This window comes from Drosophila erecta, unplaced genomic scaffold (assembly GCF_003286155.1).
Source record: "Drosophila erecta strain 14021-0224.00,06,07 unplaced genomic scaffold, DereRS2 tig00000021-arrow-pilon, whole genome shotgun sequence".
Taxonomy (NCBI): domain Eukaryota; kingdom Metazoa; phylum Arthropoda; class Insecta; order Diptera; family Drosophilidae; genus Drosophila; species Drosophila erecta.
Window position 1 is genome coordinate 22,395,882 of NW_020825198.1, and position 21,488 is coordinate 22,417,369.

Genomic DNA, 21,488 nt, shown 5'->3' on the forward strand with positions numbered 1-21,488 from the left:
ATAATGCGTGCGGAGTTGCCTGCTTTTCCTGGAAAATCGGGAATAGTCATGCATTCACACACACAGTGGCTCACTGACACAGCCGCATTAATTTAGCATAATACGTGTGCACATACACACAGCTTTTCGTGGCTTTGATGGGGCCACACAAAATAAACGTTAAGCTTTTGTTGTGAATGAGTTGCCAGGGCGGAGGCAAAAAACTATGTATTATTGTTCTCGATATCTGGGTCTAGCTCTCGAGGTCTATATGGTATTGAATGGTCTGCCATGTCGGACGCGATAAATGACAGCTTGACAAGTGAAACGGGATGGTGAGTGACTCAGTTCATTGGCCAACATACGGCAGCCGCATTATCAGAGTTATACAATATGTATATGGATATTGTACTTTATTCCCTGGTTTGGCTGGCAAGGGATGGTTCTCTGTTGCCAAATCCTACTCCTTTTGAGCCAAACCCTGCTCTTGTGGTCGTGGTGAAGGAAGGGGAACGCGGTCATGACTTGGTCGCTGGTCATCGCAGCCCACACGATAGTTCGAATCCTCGTTTCCGTGTCCCAACACGTCATTGTTTTCCCATTTGTTTTTGATTTGAGAGTCGCCTTACCGCAGTAATAAACAGTCAAAACAAATGCAAAGGCGACGCTTTATTGGCCACGCTTGGTTAGACGTCCATTGGCGCCCCTGCCGTACACCCAGTATATCACGAACTCAATCTGCGTCCGGAGCCAAGGCAGTCGAATGCGTCCAGTTCGGTCTAGGACGATGACTAGGCGAGATGTGGGGCGTGTGCTGGTTATATTTATGGCGTCTGCTGCAACTTTGCAGCCAAAATGCCAAAGCACACATTTCAAACTGTTTAATGGCGCAATGCCAAAAGTATTCAAAACAAGAGTGGCTCACATAGGCTCCACCGAACGCCAGTTGCTCTTGGCAGCAAAATGTGCGATTTCTTTTGCACGAAATAATATATCTTTGGCTGAGCGCTGCACTTCGTCAGGGTATCGACGAAAATATATTAGTAGAAGCTGGGCTTGCATTTTTTAGCGAATGTCGATAATGAGTAACGAATGCCCTGGGCGTGGAGGTGCCTCCTCGATACTTCTGCTGTTCGATCCATAACTCAGACGGCACCGGCATATTGGCAAAGTTGGCAAGTTCATTTTCGGTTGCGGGTGCGTAAAATGATTTACCTGACTTCGCTACTACTCCTGGCTTTTGCCTGTCGAAACTTTTCTGGGCTTGCCAAAAGTTCAAGTTTTAATCTCATTATACGCTGACTTTTGTTTTTGGACGTGGCCTCCGACGACCGTAGACCAACGGAGATGGAGACGGACCCCTTGTCTGTCTCCGGAGCAGAGGTGTCGGTTGTTGGGGATTTTTCGCATTTCACATTTCGCATGGCGCATTTCGCATGGCGCACTGCGCAGTTGTCGCAGTGGCAAAGTTGGGACCATAAAGTTGAGCCGGCGACCTGGGCCACAATCCAATTGCCAAATGGCCGGCCGGAGTGGGAGCTGGCTGGATTTGGAGCTGCATCTGGCCAGGAGGCGTTGGGGGTTCGTAAAACTGTCTGCGGTGTTCATTAGCTGCAGTGCGAAGCGAACGTTATGGATTCGATGACGCTGGTTGACATGGCCACACACTCAGGTGGGGCTGCTGATGAGATTACGCCAAGGATCTGGGATGGAAAAAAAACGTTCATGATTCCGGGGTCCAGTTTGCACTCCCATTACTTGCCAGCATCTTCCCAGCCCGACTTCGACTTGGACTTGGACCGCCGCTTTCATTTCCGAGTCCATTATTTTGTGCTTACGCAATGGAACCCAGCTCTTTGGCATCCGCTAAGCCCTATCAGATTACACAACTTCTCGCCTCAGCAGAGGTGCTTTTGATGCCTCCGTGGGGCATTGATTGATTTTCCCCAGACCACTGGCCAGATTAGCATACGGTCGGAAAAGTGTCAGTCCCCAGTTAGGACGGGCTTTGTCACTCCGGCAAATCCCCGATTGACGCTCCGAGTGTGAAGGTTCAGATGTTCATTATTGAATAAACAGCACAGATGATGTAAAGAGTTCATTATGGGCAGCTCGATGGCAGTACGAAGAGATTACTCATAAAAGGCCGTCCCCCCGCCGGCTTATGGCTCGAAATTAAAAAACCGTTTCGATTCAAATGGGCCAAGTTTTGACAAAAGCGTCTTTTGTCTGGCCTCGCATCTAATAAGCCGTTTAATGGTCGGCTATTGGAAGACATTTCTGAAGGTAAATATTTTGATTGTCGCCGGTAAGTTGCCGATTGCCGGGATTGTTCATTGGAAAAGTCGTAAAGCAGTTGGCGACTGGCTCTGCTCTGGCCAGTGAGTCAGCCGACCTCGTCTCCACTCAGCGATCCATTCCGAGTCGTCCACTCAATATTTCCGCAACCAGCGCTTGTCCGCTTGCATTACCCTTAAAATTGTAGGTTCCCTCATCCCATGCAAATGTGGCATGCCCCTTCCAGTCCCAGTTACTCCGTGGAGTACGAAGTAGCTGCCTACTGGCTCACTTTGATTTATCAATAAAAGCCAAAGTTTATTTATGAATTTGCGACTTCAATTAATCTGGCGCACAGAATCGGTGCCCAGACAGATACTTCTACTACACCACCCATGTAGAGTGCCTGGAATTGTAGAACTCCTGCCAGCAGATGCAGTACACTAAATAAAATAATATAAAATAATATAAGAAAATACGTTAATTTGTGGCAGTCTCCTGTGAACATACACTCTCAAAATTAAAGTGCGCCTTTTTTCAATTCAACTTTAATTACTATTTCCGTGCTGAAGTACTCTACTGTGAGGCATAATTAAAAATCCTTGCCATTTAAAAACCCATTTACTCGAGATTTATAAAAATCAAGCTATTCCACTTCTCATTTTGGCCAGTACATGTATCTTCTACCATTGATGTGCAGTTTCCAGGTCGCAGCCACGACGAAAGGGGCAAACAGGTTGCCCTCATCCTACTGGATGCCCCCGGTTCGCAGGGGGCAGGGGCATCTTCAGTTTGCTTTCCACGACTTGTGCGGCGTTTCAATAATCATGATCAATAAATTTCAAACTGCAGCATCGTGATCACTTTGACCGTCGCTGCTCAATGCTATGGGAAGATCTTGATTTTTAGGGCTCGTTTTCGGCAGTTGTGCGGCGTTCGTGTTTGGAGAACATCAGTTTGTGGTGTTTGCATGAAAAGTGTCTGACTAAGCCAGCCAAAAAGTTAATTATCGTTTTGGGCATTTTCAATTAGCTCGTCGGAAGGAAGCAAGGAGTTCATTGCCAGCATTAAAGTGGGTTGTCATAGGAGGACTCCTACAACCAAACATCAAAGGGCCTGGCATTCTGCAAGCTCCGTTACGATCAACTGAAAACACACATAGCCCAGTGCAGGGGAATCCCACTGGGTGCTTGAAAGCCCAGATGCCAGAGACACTCGGCCATGATGGTCTTGCCCATTCACCTTCGGCGCAGTGATTGCAAGATTGTGCCCCGAGGAGTGGGCACCTCTAGCAGGGTTAAGCTACGAGGAATTCATTGTCTGCGGTTCAAAGATCGCAAATTGAAAAATGCATGCGGCCACAAAGCACTGAGATCGCAGAACGAGGAAGACCGAGACCGAGACCGAGACCCGCGAATCCGAGTGGGAAGTGGGAAGTGCATGGGAATATTAATAAATTAAAGGCCGCAGATAAAGCCAAAAGGACAACACCCGGCAACGAAGAGCTCCAAACGCACGATGCATGTTGCACTTGATGAGATCTTTATTGTGCGGCCAGGTTGCACTGCCCTCCCCCCGACGATCCAGCACTTGCGGCGACCGAATCTTTGAGACCGACTGGGTGTGGGCAGTGCTGGGGCCGCCGGCTGATTGCTTGGGTGCCCGACTGGCGACCGAAGCACGGACATGTGTGTCTTCCTGGGTAGCGATTAGAGGGGCGATTGAACTTTCCGGGACTGGCGCAGAATTGCCCAATTCCTCAAGGCTTGCTACTGCCAATGGCTGCGATACGCGGAAACCTTCAATGGAACCCAGCAACGCGCGGAAACAATAAAAATTACATTTTTGGCGAAATCCTTGACATGGATGCCAGAAGTCTAGACAATGCCAACAGAACGCAAAGACAAAGGACATGCTGCCCGCGAAGCAAAGGTAGCGAAGAACGCACCTTGGGGACATGCAAAGCGGTCCAGAGTCTGAGGATTCCGCAGCCAAATCAACGCGCATCGAACGACGTCCCAATCTGGGGATCTCCTGCCTGCGGGGCGTGCCAGTCGAAATGAACTCGTGTCGCAATAATTTATATGAAGCGGGCGGAGGGCGACGACAGGAATAAAAACTGAAAGGTTTTCTCCTGGGGCAGGGGAGCCCCTGAAACCCAGGTCACTGAAGCTCTGCATCCCCGCATTCCACTTCGTGCTGTGACTCGGACCCTCTCTTGCCATTGAATCTTTAAATGGATTTCTGCTGTACGCTTGTTTTTGTTCGCTTGTCTACAAGTTCAAGTTTGTGTTAACAACGACAGTCGATGGCTATTAAATGGCTGAAAGTATGTTCAACACCGATTCGTTTTGCCTAAGCTCAACTCTCGCTTTTGTGCGGCCTGGATAATCCTGCCCTGCGCGCCTGGCAAATCCCAAAATAAACAAACCGACAAATGATAATGAGGCATTACACACAGGCAAGTTGCGGATGCGATCTCCCCATTCAATGAGCAATGAAACGTCCCCACGGGTTTTAAATATAAAACCAAAGCAATTATTAGTTTGGAAAATAAATTTCATTATTTTTACGAGCTCAGCCGTTGGCGAAGAATGTCGAGATTTCGAGTTTTATTAACTCCTTATGGATTCGCAAGTGATTCTCGGACCACAGAGCTCAAGAAGAAAACCGCTGATGGAGACGGCGGCGATTAAAGCGGTTTTACGACCTAATGAGCCACTCGCCGGCTCGTTTAGCTCGGCGGATAGGTGGAGCATGTGGGTGCCAGATTGCCCACGAGCTGCATGCCTTCAATCCGGACGACCATAAAACGATAATAATGGTGTGACGCGGCCCGGTCATGGAAGTGACAAAATCGCTGTACTGACAAGTCTCGACCGGCTCTAGTTGGCACTAAGGAGCTAAGGAGCTGGTATCCATTCGGCCTGAAGCTGGTAAAACTGGGGAAAGCAGACGATAACCATCGACGTCGCTCTGGAGTACAGATGTTTATGAGTGGCCGGCCCATTAGAGATTAGACTGAAGTGGCCAGCGCTCCCTAATGACTGGACCATTACAAGAAGGAACTCCTAAAGGATGGCATATGCAGAACGCAGTTTTCCTCTCTGAAGTTGTCAACAGGTGAAAGTGACTCGCATTGCTGTTGAATACCATATTTTGTTGCCTCATGTAGTATTTACAAGTTGGTAGGCCTATAATTCCTGTGGCATGGGGTATTAGATGGTTAATACGATGCTCCGTAATACAAAGTAAATCCTTCATTGCATCAGAATCGTGAAAACTTGCCCCAAAATACCTGGTATTGTAGAACAATAGAAATCCCAACCAGAAGTTGCCACTACTTGAGCCAGATCAAAACTGCACGTACCCCCAAATAAGCCCAGAATGCTCCACTCCCCCGCCCGGTGGCTTGTTTCGTTGTTGGGCCATAGTTGGTTCCGCTTGGTGCAAGTTTAGTTGCTTCAATCAAATCAACGAAATTTTCGCAAACTCAATTTAAATCAAATGCTTTTGCAACGCAGACAGCCACACACGGATACCCGCACACACGTGCACATCGGGGAAAGATGCCGTGTTGGCTCTTTTCAGATGCTTTTCGGCTGTTCTTCGCCGCAGCAGTTTTCACTGTCTTTGAAGACTTTGATTGTCAATTTGCGATTGTCTCGAAATTGAAGCCAGCCATCCAGCCAGCCAGCCAGCCATCCAGCCAGCCAGGCAAGAGCAATTCGAAAGAGGAGGCGAGGAGCAGCATTCGACAATTTGTGGACCCCTTCCATGGGTTTCCCTTCTGCACATACGAGTATGCCCTGTTCCCTTGTCTATTTTTAAGTCGTTTTTATTCTGCCATTGAACGAATGTTGTGCGGCTTGGTAATTGCTGCAAAGGGCGGCCTGGGCCGGGAATGCCAACTTTAAAATTGGTAACGCACCGGGGAAGCGGGCCGAATTCCCTGCCACTTTCAGGACCAAAAGCGGAAACAAATTTCCGAGAGTTTCGACTTGTGAAAAGAGAGATATAAAACGGGTTACACTCGAGCTGCAGCTGATTGACAGCCTCGATTGCGGGGATCACAGGGGGGAGCTGGCAATTGGCACTTATATTAACTTTGATTTGGCCAGGTTCCTAGATCGAGGAATCGTATCCTGCAGCTACGATTTCTCTGCGAGCATTCGCCGAGCCAATTAGTGGGGGGATTGACAAGATGATTTGCCCAAATTGTGTGCGGGTACTCATTTAAATCTAGTGTTTTTTGGAAACGGCTCGGGAATTACTCATGTCGGAGATAAGTGGAGGTGCAAAGTGGGTGGGGGCCTCCTCATTCCAACCCACTTACTGGGAACACAGAGCACATCCGTTTGCCATAAAATTGATGGCCCAAAACCGAACCGAAAATGCATCTCTAATATACTATTTCATCTGGGAAAGCAAGCAGAAAAAGTACCGAGACAAAGTACAAGTTTAAGAGGGATGGAAGGCCATAAAAGCAGGGGCAAACTTCTCGAAACGAACCGCATTTAATCACACATTTTCCAATGAAACTGCAGCAAATTGTTTATTTAATTTTTAATGTGTGCCTCGCAGAGCGAGGTGGCAAGGGGATAGAAAAGCGGAGTTTGGTTTTACGGCGCACACGTTTTGAGTTCGCGTATCTCTTGGATGCGCGGTGCTCACTTCGCTTTATGGCCATTAGCGTATGATTTGTCTTAACAATTAAGAGCGGGTCTAGTCCGCCAGTGGATGCGAGCCAGGCGGATGGATGGAGAGTTCCCAGTTCGCTTTTTATCTGTAACTTGTAGATCCGCAGACGTACTGCACAAATGTGCAGTGTGCTGTGGCCAGCGGCTGCCACTTCAAAAGAAATGAAACGCAGCGAAAGATGTAAATGTGCATGTGCATCACGAATGCCGTAGCTACGTAGCTACTCCTCCGCCCACAACTCCCCCCATATGTCTATATGTTTTATTTCCACTTGGGCTCTGGTGTTTTATGAGTACAGCTAACTGATTGATGCGCCTATTAGGCAAATCTCCATTCCCATCCCCATTCCCATTCCCAGTGGCTTCTATCAGAGCGAGTGCTTCTACGGGAGGGACGGACCATTATTTTGACGCTAATTGGATGCGAGTTCCAGCATGGAGAGCTTTAAAAGGTGTAACAGGTCGAATTTCGAACATTTAATTAGCAATCATTGCAGGACACCTTCGGTTACAACTTCTGATAGCACTGGGCACATTTTCGTAAAATCGAGAAAAGCCAGACCGCAAACCATTTCCCCACTACGGCAAACTCATGTTTTATTAAGGCATTTAATATTTTTGGCAAATAAAGGGCTCTAGTCCCTTGCTCTCCTCGAACAAATTTCATTAACAAAAGCAGCGCACAGACTGTAGTGGCTGTGCCCTTTTTTCATTAAAACAAATTTTCATACAAAACCCAAATGACATCAAAGATTCATTTTTATCATGCCGAGGCCGAGGACGAGGTTGTCTGGCCGGGCTTGGCTCGATATGACTATAGCTATGCCTGTGGTCCTGGAATCGGGATTGGGACGGGGTCTAGGTCTGGTTATGGCCCAACCAACGAACTGCAGACGGAGGCGGTTTTAGCAGCTGTCCCGGCTCGTCTATCATAATACTTAAATATTTATAAATTTAAATTCACGTGAAAAACAAAGCGTCTTTCCATTCGAAGGGCAGGCTGAGTGGCGACTGGATGCAGCGACAGCGTGGAGTTCAGCAGAAATTGAGAAATGCCAAAAGGAAATGAAGTAATTTTGTAATTTGCACTCGAGCAAAAAGCAAATGAATTAATCTTAAAGCTGCATGTGGGCTGGCGGGAGGCCGGAGAAAGGCCACTTGCGACACATGTCGCAGGGGAGGAGCCAGGAGCCACTCCAGCCCCAACTCCAATCTCGGCGCGCACTCAAACTCCGGCCGGAGCCACATCATCGAGCCGGCTTTTGATTTACGTGAAAAATCGCATATGTGGAAATGTATTCACATTAATTCGTTGGCAAAGCGTTGGCAAAAATGCGCGGGTAACTGTCGCCGGATCCTGGGATGCTCAGTGCTGGGATGATCAGAGTGCTCCCTGGCCTCCTGGACTCTGTGCCGGATTTGACTGCAAAATTTATTGAACGCATTTCGTGGCCCTCCGACGGCCGCTTTGTTGTACGCACTTGCACTGGCAGCGAGGCCAAAAGGCAACTATGAAGGGGAGTAAAATTATACATTTGCTCGTTACTTTCATTGAAAATGAAAATTTATGGCCTCTTTAAGGCGCGACACATTCGCATATGCATGTTAAATGGGGATTAGGCCGCGTGCTGAAAGCCTGGGCAGCATCCACGGACGAAATGGGGCCCTGGATGCCATAAAAAATTAGCTGTCATATTGGGATTTACGTTAAAGATGTCTGCTTGTTTGCAAAGTGAAAGCACCTTACATTTCTTGGCAGCCCAAAAGTTGGGGACCTATCTACTTGCCGTATGAGTGCACCTGCGCTCACATTAATTTCCGATTCACAATCCATAAAAATCAGAATCAAACGTATTCTTTAGCGTTCCATTCGGACAGCTGAGTCATAGGCTTGGTCTCGAATTAAAATTCCCTCACCAGCCACGCCCACTTTCATCTGTGCCTCGGTCCCCTGTCTTGGCGGAGAATTAATTGCTAATTTCGAGGCAAATAAAACAACAGAATTTCGCGGATGAATCGATCGGAGCGGCGGCGTCATAAACCAGGCTTAAAAGATCGTAAACAAAACCCTGACAAATCCAGTGACCGACGCTGCGTGGGCTTAGGCGGTGTATCTTTTTATGATTTTTACGTTTCTGAATTCTGATATTAAAAATCAAAATCGGAGAACACGCAGATACAGCAAAAATAATCCACATAAAATAAGGGCACTGAGCGCAGCCGGGAAGTGTGTCTCCAGTATTCTCGGAATTTCTGGCAGTCCCAACCGCAAACTCTCGAATTTGACAGTTCGCGACGGTCCAAAATTAATTGGCATTTAAAGGCATTTTTCGGATTGCTGCTTGGGGGACTGGCACAATCTGTGTAAGGAGGGTTCGCAGTCGGTTGTTCGGGGACTTATGCGGAGAATCTTAGGATGCATATATAATAATGCGAAAATAATCCAGGTACATAAAACCGAGGCGCGAATAGACCATAAGCAACTCCTTCGCTTTGCAGATCGAAAGTGATCTACATACATATTTCTGACTTGACTTCTTTTATGCTCGAACTGAGTTATGTTGGCTCGCCATGCAAAATCTTGAAAAGAATCATTAATAAAGACTCCGCCTTCGCGGACCGCGTCAATCCACTGTTGTTCTACTCAACCGCACTTTACCCAAAACTCTATCCCCACATCCAGCTCCATTTCCAGCTGAATCCCAATCCCGCCCAGCTGTCAGAGCGCGGCGCAGATGGAGATGCAGAGACAGAGGGCTTAGCGGTCCCATTCGTCGTTCCTGCGCCTGCCTCTGCGCCTCTGTCAGTCAGCTGGGTGAGATCCAGTGAGCTCGAGTGACGGGACCCACCAAATACCATCGTAACAATGTCTAAAGTCTGCACCGCGTCGCGCAAATAACATGCAAAATCCACTTCTACGCTTTTGGTAATCCGCATTTTAATGACTTATTCTCTCGGCTTGCCTTTTGGCAACAAGATTCCACACATGTGCTCGAGCCGGCTCCTCAGTTCTCCAGCTCGGCATCTCCTCTGGTTCTCTGGCTGGCAGTGGATTTGGGGTGGTGCCCCCAGTTTCCCAAGTAGACGACACCTACTGAGGCGGCCTCGGGGAGAAGTCTTCTTTCTGGCAGACGGCTCACTCCATAAAATTGTCATTTATTATTTTTTTGAATTATATTTCTGTGGGGGCTGGCATTCATATTTTGCTTGAATTCATTTTGCGATTTTTAAGGGCCTTCTTAAACACCAGCTTTAAGCCATGATTTTATTATTTACTGGTATATTTTCTATTGACTCCTGTGAGGAAATTACATTTAGAGCGTGCAAATGCAAAATTAATGATGGGGTTAATGGTGGGGTGGCTCTTGAAATATTTTACGAAATTAACCCTTTCGCAGCCGAGCCTTCAGATGGACTTAATTTATGGGCTGGCTGCAACTGCGTTCCTATCAGTTCGCCTCTCCAGAAAGTATGCAACTGCAACTCTGTCTGCCTGACTGGCTGACTGGCTGTCTGGGGCTTTTTCCGCCTTGGACTTGGCCGGAGTTAATGCAGCAGGAACAGGACTCGTGTTTGCCTGTTGGCTGATTAATTGCAAATTGCTGGGGTGTCTGCCTGGCAAACCACATTAAAAGGCACCCAAAGGTCACGAAAGGAGCCACGTCCATCGATCCTGCTGCGGCCCCCATCTCATGCGTATTCCATGTTTATTATTTTCACTTCCCCACCACTCCAATCCACCCCACCCCATTCCACTCCACCCACCCACCACTCGGCCCCCGTCATTTATGCAAAGTGGAGCACCACGGCCCTCACACTACCCACCTCCCCCAGCCCCCCTCGAGTGCCAATCCAAAGCCCTGCAGCGCCGTTTGCACCTTTGATGTGCTCTCCACTTCGACGACAATATAAAGGGCGGTGGGCGGTTGGGTCTAGGGGTGTGCAGCACTTTCATCATTTTGGCTTTTGCCATTTGCGCCCGGACGCCACTTTTGACCACTTGATGGCGGCGAAGGGTTGCCACTTGGCCAGCTACCAGGCACCGTGCGCCCTGTAGTTGTCCTTTGCCCACCTTTTTCCGCGCTTCAGGTCACTCAGTCAGCTCTGCTCGGGTGGCTTTGGAAGCCGTTCCTGCCAACTGCTGTGTTTGGGCTGCTATCCGTCCATCAGCAAGCCCATATTGGGGCACTTTGCCTTGGACTAGCTGCCACACCCCAAGCGCGAACCCCACTTGGTAGCTATTCGCTTCTGTTGCCGTTCTTGTTTCCACTGATTAACCTGATGCCTTTAAAAATTCGATAAAGGAGCTGGCCTGAGGAGGGTAAATTTGTCTAGCCTCGTTTTAGGGGACCGGAAATGAGGATTCCAGCGGAAGTAGGCGAAGGATACATGGGCTCGACGCCCGATAAGGACAAGAGTGTATAGAAGTGGAAGTGGAAAACCCAGCTAGGCTGTTTGAAACTATTTGTTATGAAGGAAACTCCAGCAAAGAAGGGAAATTAGCTTACACTTTAATTAGGATTAGGTTTAAAAAAGTTTAGTAGCACCTAAAGCTAAAAAACATCTAGTTCTACAAGAACGTTAAATTAGATATTTACCATCGGCGTCATTGGTCTTAATGGCCTTAAATCAAATAAGAAAATATATATCGATAGATGTTTTACGATTGTACAAGTTATTGTTTCCGCATCTGTGAGCATAGAGCCATATCCTGGCTGAGGTTTTTTTGAGCCATCCAGCTCGTAACTCGTTTATCATTCTTATTATAATTTTTTGGAGCTTCTGAAAATAAAGTACTGTTTTGAAAGCCTGCTTTTTCTGCTGTGTGAAAGTTCAATTGTTGTCTGGCTGGGGCCAAAAAGTGGTAGGCAAATGCATTCATTAATAAATTATCGGACCAAACGAAACCCCAAACTGGAAGGAAGGCACACACGCTTTTTGCTGGGAAGATGGAGACAAAGTGTACAAGCCACCGCAGCCAGCATCGACAACAAGGAGCCGGTGTCCTGGCGAGCGAGAGGATGTGAAAGGACGAGGGCGATATCATTACGTAAACGTAAAACTTCCGCCTTAGAAATTCAATTAAACTAATAAATTTTCCATTATCCTTATCGATGGCATCGAAGCGCACAGAGCGAGGAGGCTGCATTTCATTGTGTGTGCCGGAGTTGCAGCAGGAGGCGAAGCGGGATGTGGCATCTTCTGATGGGGATGTGGCAGAAAATTTAAATTCGTCTAACGCAAACATTAACATGCGAACTGGAGCGAGAGGAGCTGAGTTGGGAAAGGATCGGGGGGATGCGAACACATGTGTAAAAATAACAGCAACAAGGACAACAAATAGCAACAATTTGCATAAATTAAAACTTGCATCAGGAGGAATGAGTGCAGCAGGAAGGCATCAGAACAGTGGGCTCAAAGGCTGCATATTAAATAAAAGTCGCTTAATGTGTCCAGTTAAGCGTATTATGGAATGGAAATTTGGAAGGATTTTACATGGCACTCCTAAAATAATATTAAAAAAATGGAAGTTATTTCCTTTGGAGACTTCAATATCAACTTTATATTTATGTTTTATTTATGTTTTTCTTCTTCATTTATTTATTTGCAATTTAAGCCGTTTTTTCGATTCTCCCAACTTCGGATTTTCTTTACTTTCCGTTCCAACCCATGGGCTGCAAATTGAAAAATGCCAAATAACAAGGCACTACGAGGCAGGACTCGAGTCCTTGGTCGTTGGTAAAGCGACTCCGAGTGGGCGTGGCTGACCAGCTCGAAAGTTCTCCGGTAATTTTAAAGTACCCCGCATTTATATACAAGCTGGGCCCACTCCACAAAAGGCAGGCGACTGGCTTGTCCACTTAAATTCCCAGCATATTAAAGGACACAACATTTGCCTGGCCTGCTGGAAGGAGCGGTTGGAATGAAGTGCGGTCTGAGGGCCCGCCACCCCGAGCAAATGCGACGGCGACATGCCTCAGCTCCGGGTTTTTGCATGTGCAACACCACAGAAGCGGTGGCAATGCCACCAGAAGCAGCAGCAGGAGCAGCTGATTTCTTTGCCAGGACGCACGCAGTGCAAAGGGGTCTGAGCTCCGGGGTCTTGGGTGGCTCTTTCCGCTGCGACGGCAGGACAAACACGTAAATTAATCTGACAAGTGATACTTCTGGCCTCGGGTCTAGCTCCCCGCTCCCCGCTCGCCGCTCACAGCTTCCCTCCCCCTTCTTCGAGGGGCCGTCAAAATGTCGCTACCCCGGACAGCAGCCATGTGGCAAGCATGGAGGTCCTTTGGTCGTCACAAGCACACACTCTCGCAGGACAATGGCTGCCTGCCGTCTGCTGGCTACTGACTGTTTCCGAGCTGACTTTTTACTCGCCTGCCAGTTGATGAGACGCTGACGTCGGCTAGACACGGCCAGGACGGCAGTCCAGGGAGCAGTCCGCAGTGGAGCACCCAAGCCTGCGCACCCCAGGACCCTCAGGACTCGGAGGTGGGGGCCTCTGGTGTCGCCCCTCGGCTGGCCTCCTTTATTTACATGTATTGCAGTTATTTTATATGTAATTTATTTCCCAACGGCCCTTGGAGTCCTTGGGTGCGTTTTTCTGCCTCCACATCTGTTTTTGTTTATTGGTTTTCCAACCTGGGGCTCTGTGCTCCACCGACTGGCTGGTGGCTTCCCTGTTGAGAAAGTGTGTTGTCTGCCAGGCGCTAGGCGTTGTCGGCTCTGGCGGTCAAGTTTGGGTTTTGGCTAAATGGGGCCGCCGGGCTGGACAGTGAAGTGGAGCGACCGCGTCGGGAAGGGTGCATATTGTCTTGCCCCTGTAATAATTAGGTTTCCAAGAGGAGGCAACGCCTTCCTACAATCCCGACTTGAGCCAATTTTCTACCCTTTTAAGCAGCAAATCTTTATTCCAAGTAAAGTTCGTCAAAAGAGGATACATTTCGCGTACAATTTATTATTACAATGAAGGGAAAAATAGAGAAATTAAAATAAAATACTTAAAATAAAATAAAGTAAAAACTTAAATTATAAAAATAATAAATAATAATAAAACTTAATTTATAAGTATAAGACTTATTTTATACTATAAATATATATATAATATAATAATAAAATATACTATAAATATATTATATAATACATATAATTACATTTTAGTATTATTAAGTTCTGGATAATTACAAATAGACCAGTCGATCTTGTTTGTTCGTAGGTCAGTCTCCCAGCTTGAAGCTGCTTATCTGATATGAAGGCCATTTATTTAAAAATCCCGTGTTTTAAAATAGGATAAAAAATGCACACAGCTTTGTTCCGCTTAAATTGTTATTGCTGCCAGGTTGCATGCTATTATTGTTACGATTATTTCGTTTGTTTTATTAAAACATTTGCTCATTCATGAAAGCTTATAACTTTATTTGGGTGATCTTGTTCAGAGGGCTTAATTCAAAAATGTTTAATTTCCCCCATCCGCTGCTCATGAACAGTCAGTAGCTCCTCATATTCCCGTGAAGAAAAAAACACAACGGGAAAGGAAGACGATTGATTCCCCGGCACACTTCGTGCTCGTTAATCAATTAAAACATTTGTGAATTTCCATAAACAGTTTCGCCCCGCCCTGCCATAATTTGTACACCCGCCAGTCCCACTTGGCTTACATGGAAGCGTTCTGATCCCACATTCCGCCCCTTCCTCCTCCTCCCCTGTGAGGCGGCAAACAAAAATTGATTAAAACATCACGTAATCGCAAAGGCGTCGTCGTCATCGCATCCGAGCTGGGACTTGGCCCATGGGCGGCGCCAACGTCAAGTTGGGGATCTGAAATGGCATCTGCATATCATATAGAAATGCCATATATAGTCTGTGCTGGGATCTCCGGACTTCGGCGGAGCACCGCACGTACGCATGTGGTTTCGCTGGACTCTGGCCTATGCCGTTTGCATATGAATCCAAATCGTTTCAATTGAATTCTGCGAACTCGCAGTTGATTCATCTGACAGCCACTGCAGTGAATTCAAATCGAGCCAATTATCCATTGCCTATAGAAGATTCAGTCTATTACTGACCGCAGATACTAACGACAAATTGCGCATCGATGAGGTGGATGTGGAGCAAGTGACTCAGTGCGACCCGAGGAACCTGACATCTTATCAACGCGGACATAAATAAGGCAAGGGGACATGGACATGGACATCTGGCATTCGCGAATTCCGTGCCCGACCGTAATTCTTTCTTGCGGTCTTCATAAATTCCGTTTTTACATGCGGCCCAGTGTCAGTGGCCTTGGCTTTGGGCCTGCCCAACACGTCTCTGGGCCAACTGGACCGTCCAAATATGCTTAATGACTTGTTTGTGTGCTGGATTTAATATAAATTATATTTTTGGCTGCCCGTGCGAGAAGCGAGTCTTCCCTGGAGAGCGCAAAAAGTAACCAGTTCGGTTTGCGAAGTGATTAAAATTTTATTCCAATGAATTTTTGTGCGCCGAAGCTGGCGATGCAATTGCTGAGGGCAATCCCCGGTGAATTATGGAGCAAGTTGGGGATTTTAAGCTGCCACTTCGCTTGCAGCCGGGACCTCATCCATCATGGGAAATTGAACTTATCTCCAGTCGGCCTGGCCCTCCTCCCACGCAGCTCCCAATAGATTTCCATGCCCGAATACTCGTATCTGGGTCAGAGTGCTTGATTGATAGCAAATAAAGAGCGAATCGTTTGAATCAAGTCAAATCATATTCTTCTGAGCGGTACTGGGACATTTTAATTAGTCGTCTGCTCCTCTGCGGCTTCGACACAATTATTTAGCCCTAATTGGCCCAATTCAGGGACATTCGACTCGACACAATTGCGATTGTGCTGCGATGCCAAGTAAACAAGAGGTCTGTGCATCATTTAGATCAATCAATCAGCGGATTTGGGTAAACTCGGGTTCTGGCCCAGAAATATCCCACGCATGAATCAACCCAGAAGCAGCGAAAAGGTTGCCCGTAAAACATACGAATTAATTTGCAATGAAAATGTGCGAAAAGATGTAAATGGCCGGGATTTGCGGTAAAAAATTGACCAAAGCATAAGTTTAACGGCGCGGCTACGAAATATGTTGTCAAATAAATAACCATCCCACCACACCGAATAAAAAGCCGAGCAGGAGCCGTGCATGTGAGGGACTCCATCAGCTGCATACTTGGAAATAAATGTGGAGTAGTTAGTTCTGCTCAACCCCAGACGAAAACAGGAAATGTAAGGAATTGCTTTGGGCTGCCGAATGGTTGGCGCTCTGAACCTGAAAGCTGTCAGTCGATCGCTATTTCATGCAAAGTTCGAAAAAATCTCTCGAGCATGTTTATGAAAATGCTACCGGAAATCGATTGTCTGTCAGGCCACCAGGACGAGGAATGGCGTTGGCTAGTAGCTTCCTCATGCCCTCGTAAATTATGCAAATAAGTCAACACTGGCGAGAGGATGTGTGTGCGTCTGCTGGAAAAGTTTCCCCGACGGACCACAAATGAATCATATGCCAAAAGGCATTTGAAGGCCTCAAGCCATTGTAATGGGGCCTTTGGGTCCTCCTCCAGCCCATCATCCGTCCTCCTCGCCATGTCAGCGCCAACATGACGCTGGGAAATGCATGTTGGAGCAGGGAAAGTTTTGTGCTCAAGTCTGAGCGCTGTCAATTTCAGTTTCCGTCTCCGCCTCCGCCTCCGTCTCCATCTCCATCTCCGTCCGTATGCGAGACGATTTTCCCAGATTTTCCCAAGAAGCAACATTTGTCTTTCTTGCAGTTTGGCTGTGATCAAAGAACCGAGACCTGCTTACCCTTCATAATACTTCATAAGTTACAGGGTGGGACCGCATGCCGAGACTCACCTGCAAGGACAGAGATAAAGGATATTAAAGGGAGATAGAAAGAGAGAGAGAGTGAGAGAGAAAGAGCTTTCTAATGCCTAATCTAATACCTAATCCCTGGCCACAGCCCGACTTACATCGGGCTTAATTAACGAAGGAGGCGTGCTGGAAGGGCGGACTCAACTTAACCGGAACACAACTTAAGCGCATAAATTATAGCCTGAGCTCGGACTTAGGAATGCTAATGATGTCCTCCAGCTGTCCTTTCTCCACTCGTGGCCCGGCTAATAATGCTTTTGCATATAATCAAGTAGCCCATGCATGACCTATCCATGGCAACATCTCGGGCTCCTCGATCCGTGTTCTTGGGAGGCTCACGGTGCTAATCCAACGACTTGACTGCCATTACACAGGACACTGGAGTCGGAGTCCTGGTGGGGGGAAAAAAACGTTCATTTGCTCAATCGTGCACTCGAAAATGTCAATTTACATTTGCGGACTGGTTGGCAACGCATTTTCCCCCGAGAGGCAATCGGGCCCCAGCCAGCTTAAGTTGACTTTAACGCCTCAATGCATCCAACTAGAAGGCCCAGATGGAGGCGGAGGAGGCGGAGGCCAAGGGAAATGCAAAGGCATTCCATATAGGAGAAAGTTTTTGTGTGTGCAACAGGGAAAAAAGGAAAACTTTTTATTAAAGTCAGCTGAAATGGGTGGAACTCGTTTCGGTTTCGGATTTCAATGCTTCCAGAAACTAGCCCCAGTGCTCCACGTTCTGTCAGCCATCCTCCTTCCACGCCCCTTACACTTGCTGTGCGTCTGTGTGTGTGTTTGACAATGTGGGCGTGGCTCTCGGCTCTCGGCTCTGTCTGTTGCTTTGGTCAAGTTAATTTGTATGTGTGGCCGTAAACTTTTGCCGGCTTAGACTCTCCAACGCACTGGCCAGTGGGCGGCCAGGACGGATGGATGCTGCCGCCACGGAGATTTGGACGGTTGGGTGCGGGTCGGAAAGTTCCCCCGATATCTCAAATGTCCAGTTTGGGGCTCCGACCGAAATGTGTGAATTTTGTTGGCTTATTGCTTTTCTATGCCGCATAATTGCTGACTTCTTTCACACATTCGCACACATCATTGGAGCGGCATGGACTGGGCTCTACTGGTCTGGCGAGGAAGGGACCGATTTGGGTGGGACTAAGCATGTTTGTCCTTGGACAAGGCGCATAAATCATTGGGGGCTGCCGCAGAGCTCCGAAATTTATGCTTGGTTGCATTTTTGATGTCCGGGACTTAGGACGAGCCCGTCCTCGACTGTTTAAATGCTCGCCCAGTGGGCAGGGAAGATAAGAATGCTGGTGTGCTGTGGCAGTCAGAGCAAATCAAGAGAAAAGCTTCCGGAAAGCGTATTTCAATTCTGAGCTGTCGGATGCCTACACCCGCTATCTCTATTTGGGCTCTGAACTCCAGCAGAGCCAACCAATTGATTTTCAGTTTGGCGCTTTACAGCGGGTTGCATGGCTACTTCATGGCCACCAAGGTTACTGCCGCTTGCTACCCAAACAAGTTGTCCCAGCAACGCGAATCGAGTTCAGTTTCCCCCGTGGCATCACTCAGTGCAGCTCGAATCCTGATTCAGGATAAGGTTCCCAGACACGGCTTTTTTGAACCCTAGTAACTAGTTTCCTCTAACAAGGATGCCCTGCTTTTCCGCCTCCAATGTGCGATTCGTCAGCGCAGAATCTCAGGTGCAACAAAGGTGCAATGAGCTGAGAGCCAGGGCACGAGCCCAAACGGCAGCCTATCGCCCGCCCGTGGCATCCTTTGGGTGCTTCAGGAGACCACTCTGTGACCAGTCGGTGGCCTATGACCAGAAGCAACTGAAGCGCAATGAACGCGACCGAAAGCGCAATGAGGGCACAAAACAGGTGGTGCTCCGTGCCGGGGAGCTTCGTCGTCTCAAGGATCAGGGACAGCTAGAGACCGTGAGCGAGAAGCTGCAGAGGATTGAGCAGCAGGAGGAGGAGCACCGCAAGCAGCTGCAGATGGTGGAGGAGACGCGACGCCGCTTCAAGGCCATCGATGAAGCCAAAGGAGTGGGCTCCCTCGCGTCCGAGGGCAGAACCACCCTGCTCAGCGAGATGCTGGAGGAAAAGCAGTCGGTGCTCAGCCGCGCCTTTCTCGCCCGCCAAGAGCAGGAGCAGGAGGTGAAGCAGATCAACCGCATGATCCTCGACGCGAAATGCAAAGCTGTGCGGGAAGCGCAGATCCATGAGAAGCACCTGCTATCCAAGGCTCTTCGCGAGGACGATGAGCGACTGGCACGCATGGTCAACGAACGGGCCCAGAAAGCGCTGACCGAAGAGGATGAGCGCGAGCGCCTGGAGGTGGAGAGGCGGAACCGCTACGCCAAGGAGATCCGGCAGCAGCTCTCAGAGCGCGAGAACGTGCGCTACTTGGAGGCCAAGCGGGTGGCCGACGAGGCCAAGGACATTCGACGCGCCACCGAGCTCTTGCGCAGCCAGGAGGAGCAGCAGCGGGCCTTTGTCCAACTGCGCAAGCAAAGGTTCCGGGAGGAGCTGCAGCGCATCCGGGACATGTCCAACGTCTTTAAGGCGATGCTTAGCGAACAGGAACGCTTGGCTGACCTGCGTGTCACCGCCTACATGCGCGATAAGCAGGAGAAGGAGCGCCAGCTAAAGGAAATGCAACGCTTGGTCAAAAAGGAGTTCGAGCGCCGCCAGCAGCGCATCTTCACGGTAGCCGCCGAGGCCATGGAGACGCGCCAGACCAACGACGAGCTCAAGTATCTCAAGGAGCGGGACCGCGTGGAGCGCGAGTACCGCCAGCGGGAGAAGGAGGCGGCAATAGCGCGCCGGGAGGCGGAGCGCGACCTGCTCGAAGCGCGGGCGCAGCAGGCTCAGGAGATGAAGCAGCGCCTGGCCCTGGAGATCGCCCACGCCGGGGAGGAGTTCGCCAAGGTCATGAATCGGATGCGCGAGGAGGAGGAGAAGCAGAAGGTCTTGGATCGCCAGCGGGACGCTCAGCGGCAGGTGTACCGCCAGGATCTGCGCCAGCAGATGACGGACAAGCAGTCGGAGCGCCGCCGTCTGGCCGAGCTGGAAGCCGGAAGGGTGCAGAAGTGGCTTGACCAGGAGAAGCAGCGGGACGCCAACATCCAGCAGGTGATAAGCGCCAAGATCGCGGCTATGCGCGAGAATTGCCTACCGGAGAAGTATCTGCGGGAAGTGGAAAAGCAGCTGAAGAACATCCAAAGCTCCCGCAACCGCATCCGCTGAGGAGAGCCTAATCTCACAGGTGGTTGCCTAGTGTCGGGCGCTCTTTGAATGCCGGCAGTTGGGTCCAAGCTGCGCCTCAAAGTATGCTATTAGTTCTAGTACTGAAAGGTTTCGAAATAAAACAAAATACACTTGAAAGCGGGAGCAGCTAGCTCATCTACTATAGAGATATATATCCACTATAGAGATCTAAGAGGTTCGAAGTTCGAAGTCGATTTACAGCCCAAGAGTATGCCGTTAAATTGGCAGGCAAAGTAACTGGCGCATTGAAATCAAAGAACCGCCATGATGACGAAGCGACATTGTTGCGCGTGCGGTGGAAGGTCCGCCCACACATCACGCTAATTTCCAACTATGTGGGCGTTTGGCCACCACCCCCCAGCAACCCACTTTCCCCGCGGGTGGGCACAAACAATTACGGGTGAGCGGGAGTGGGTGGGGAAAAACTACTGCCTGGGTGCCATGGAAAAAGTGGTAGCCAACTTTTGGCTACAATAAAATTTTATTATGCCACACACATACGCTGCGCGTACACAAGCAAACAATGGAAAGACGCCGACGAAGATGGAGCTGGAGATGGAGCTTGAGCGAAGACGCCACCGCTAGCGACAACGGCAACGACCAACTCTTGTGCATGGTTCAATTATCGTATTTCATGATTCGTTAAATTTTCGCATACGCCAAAAAAATACCCAAGATAAGGCACACCCTCCCACCCACCGCCACCCACTGCCACCCAGCAGGCTGCAGGCGAGGAAAAGCCGCGGCGAGGAACAGGTTTCCCCTGGCAACCATAGAGATTCCTACCTACGACTAGTCGGAGACCCGCAGAGGGGCTATGAGCCCGAGCCAAGCCGAGCTGAACATGAACCTGGGCCTGGGATTGCCTGCCACTCGCATATGGCAGTAATAATTCCAATGACAATAAACGTTGTCGTATTTACAAGTACCAACACACACGCTTCCACACACGCTTACACACACACCCTGACGTGAATTGATGAGAAAAGTTTTGAGGAAATGTCAATAGAGAAGCGGAGACAAACTATGCTCCGCCGTACGAGGGAGTCTGCACAAACCGTGGTACGAGAGCTGAAAGCCGGAGGAAGCTTGCAGGTCGCCCACACGGAGGTCAAAGGCATTATTCCGCCTTTGAGGTGCACTTTAGGTAGTTAAAAATATATAATAATATATTATAATTAAACTAAACAGAACCTGATCCCTTTGGACTCACTGATATCTTCCACAGCTTAATAGGCCATTTCCCACGGTGCCTGTCGCGGCATCTTTGGCATTTATAAATATCGTGCTGGCAAAAAGGTAAAAGCCAAAATATCGATATTGTAATTGGAAAGAAGTCGACGCAGCTGCCTTAGTGTGCACTGCATTCCTCGCATC

At 48.7% G+C, this 21,488-nt stretch overlaps 2 protein-coding genes across 2 annotated transcripts in view; both read left to right on the forward strand.

Moving 5' to 3' along the window:
- The window catches only part of LOC6544195 (putative phosphatidate phosphatase), a 56,633-nt gene that overhangs the window by 19,629 nt on the left and 15,516 nt on the right, over nucleotides 1–21,488 (forward strand). The window lies entirely within an intron of this gene.
- LOC6544139 (cilia- and flagella-associated protein 45) lies at nucleotides 18,413–20,104 on the forward strand. Its single transcript, XM_001973697.2, has one exon. The coding sequence runs from the start codon at nucleotides 18,489–18,491 to the stop codon at nucleotides 20,088–20,090; it is 1,602 nt and encodes a 533-aa protein (XP_001973733.1). The 5' UTR covers nucleotides 18,413–18,488; the 3' UTR covers nucleotides 20,091–20,104.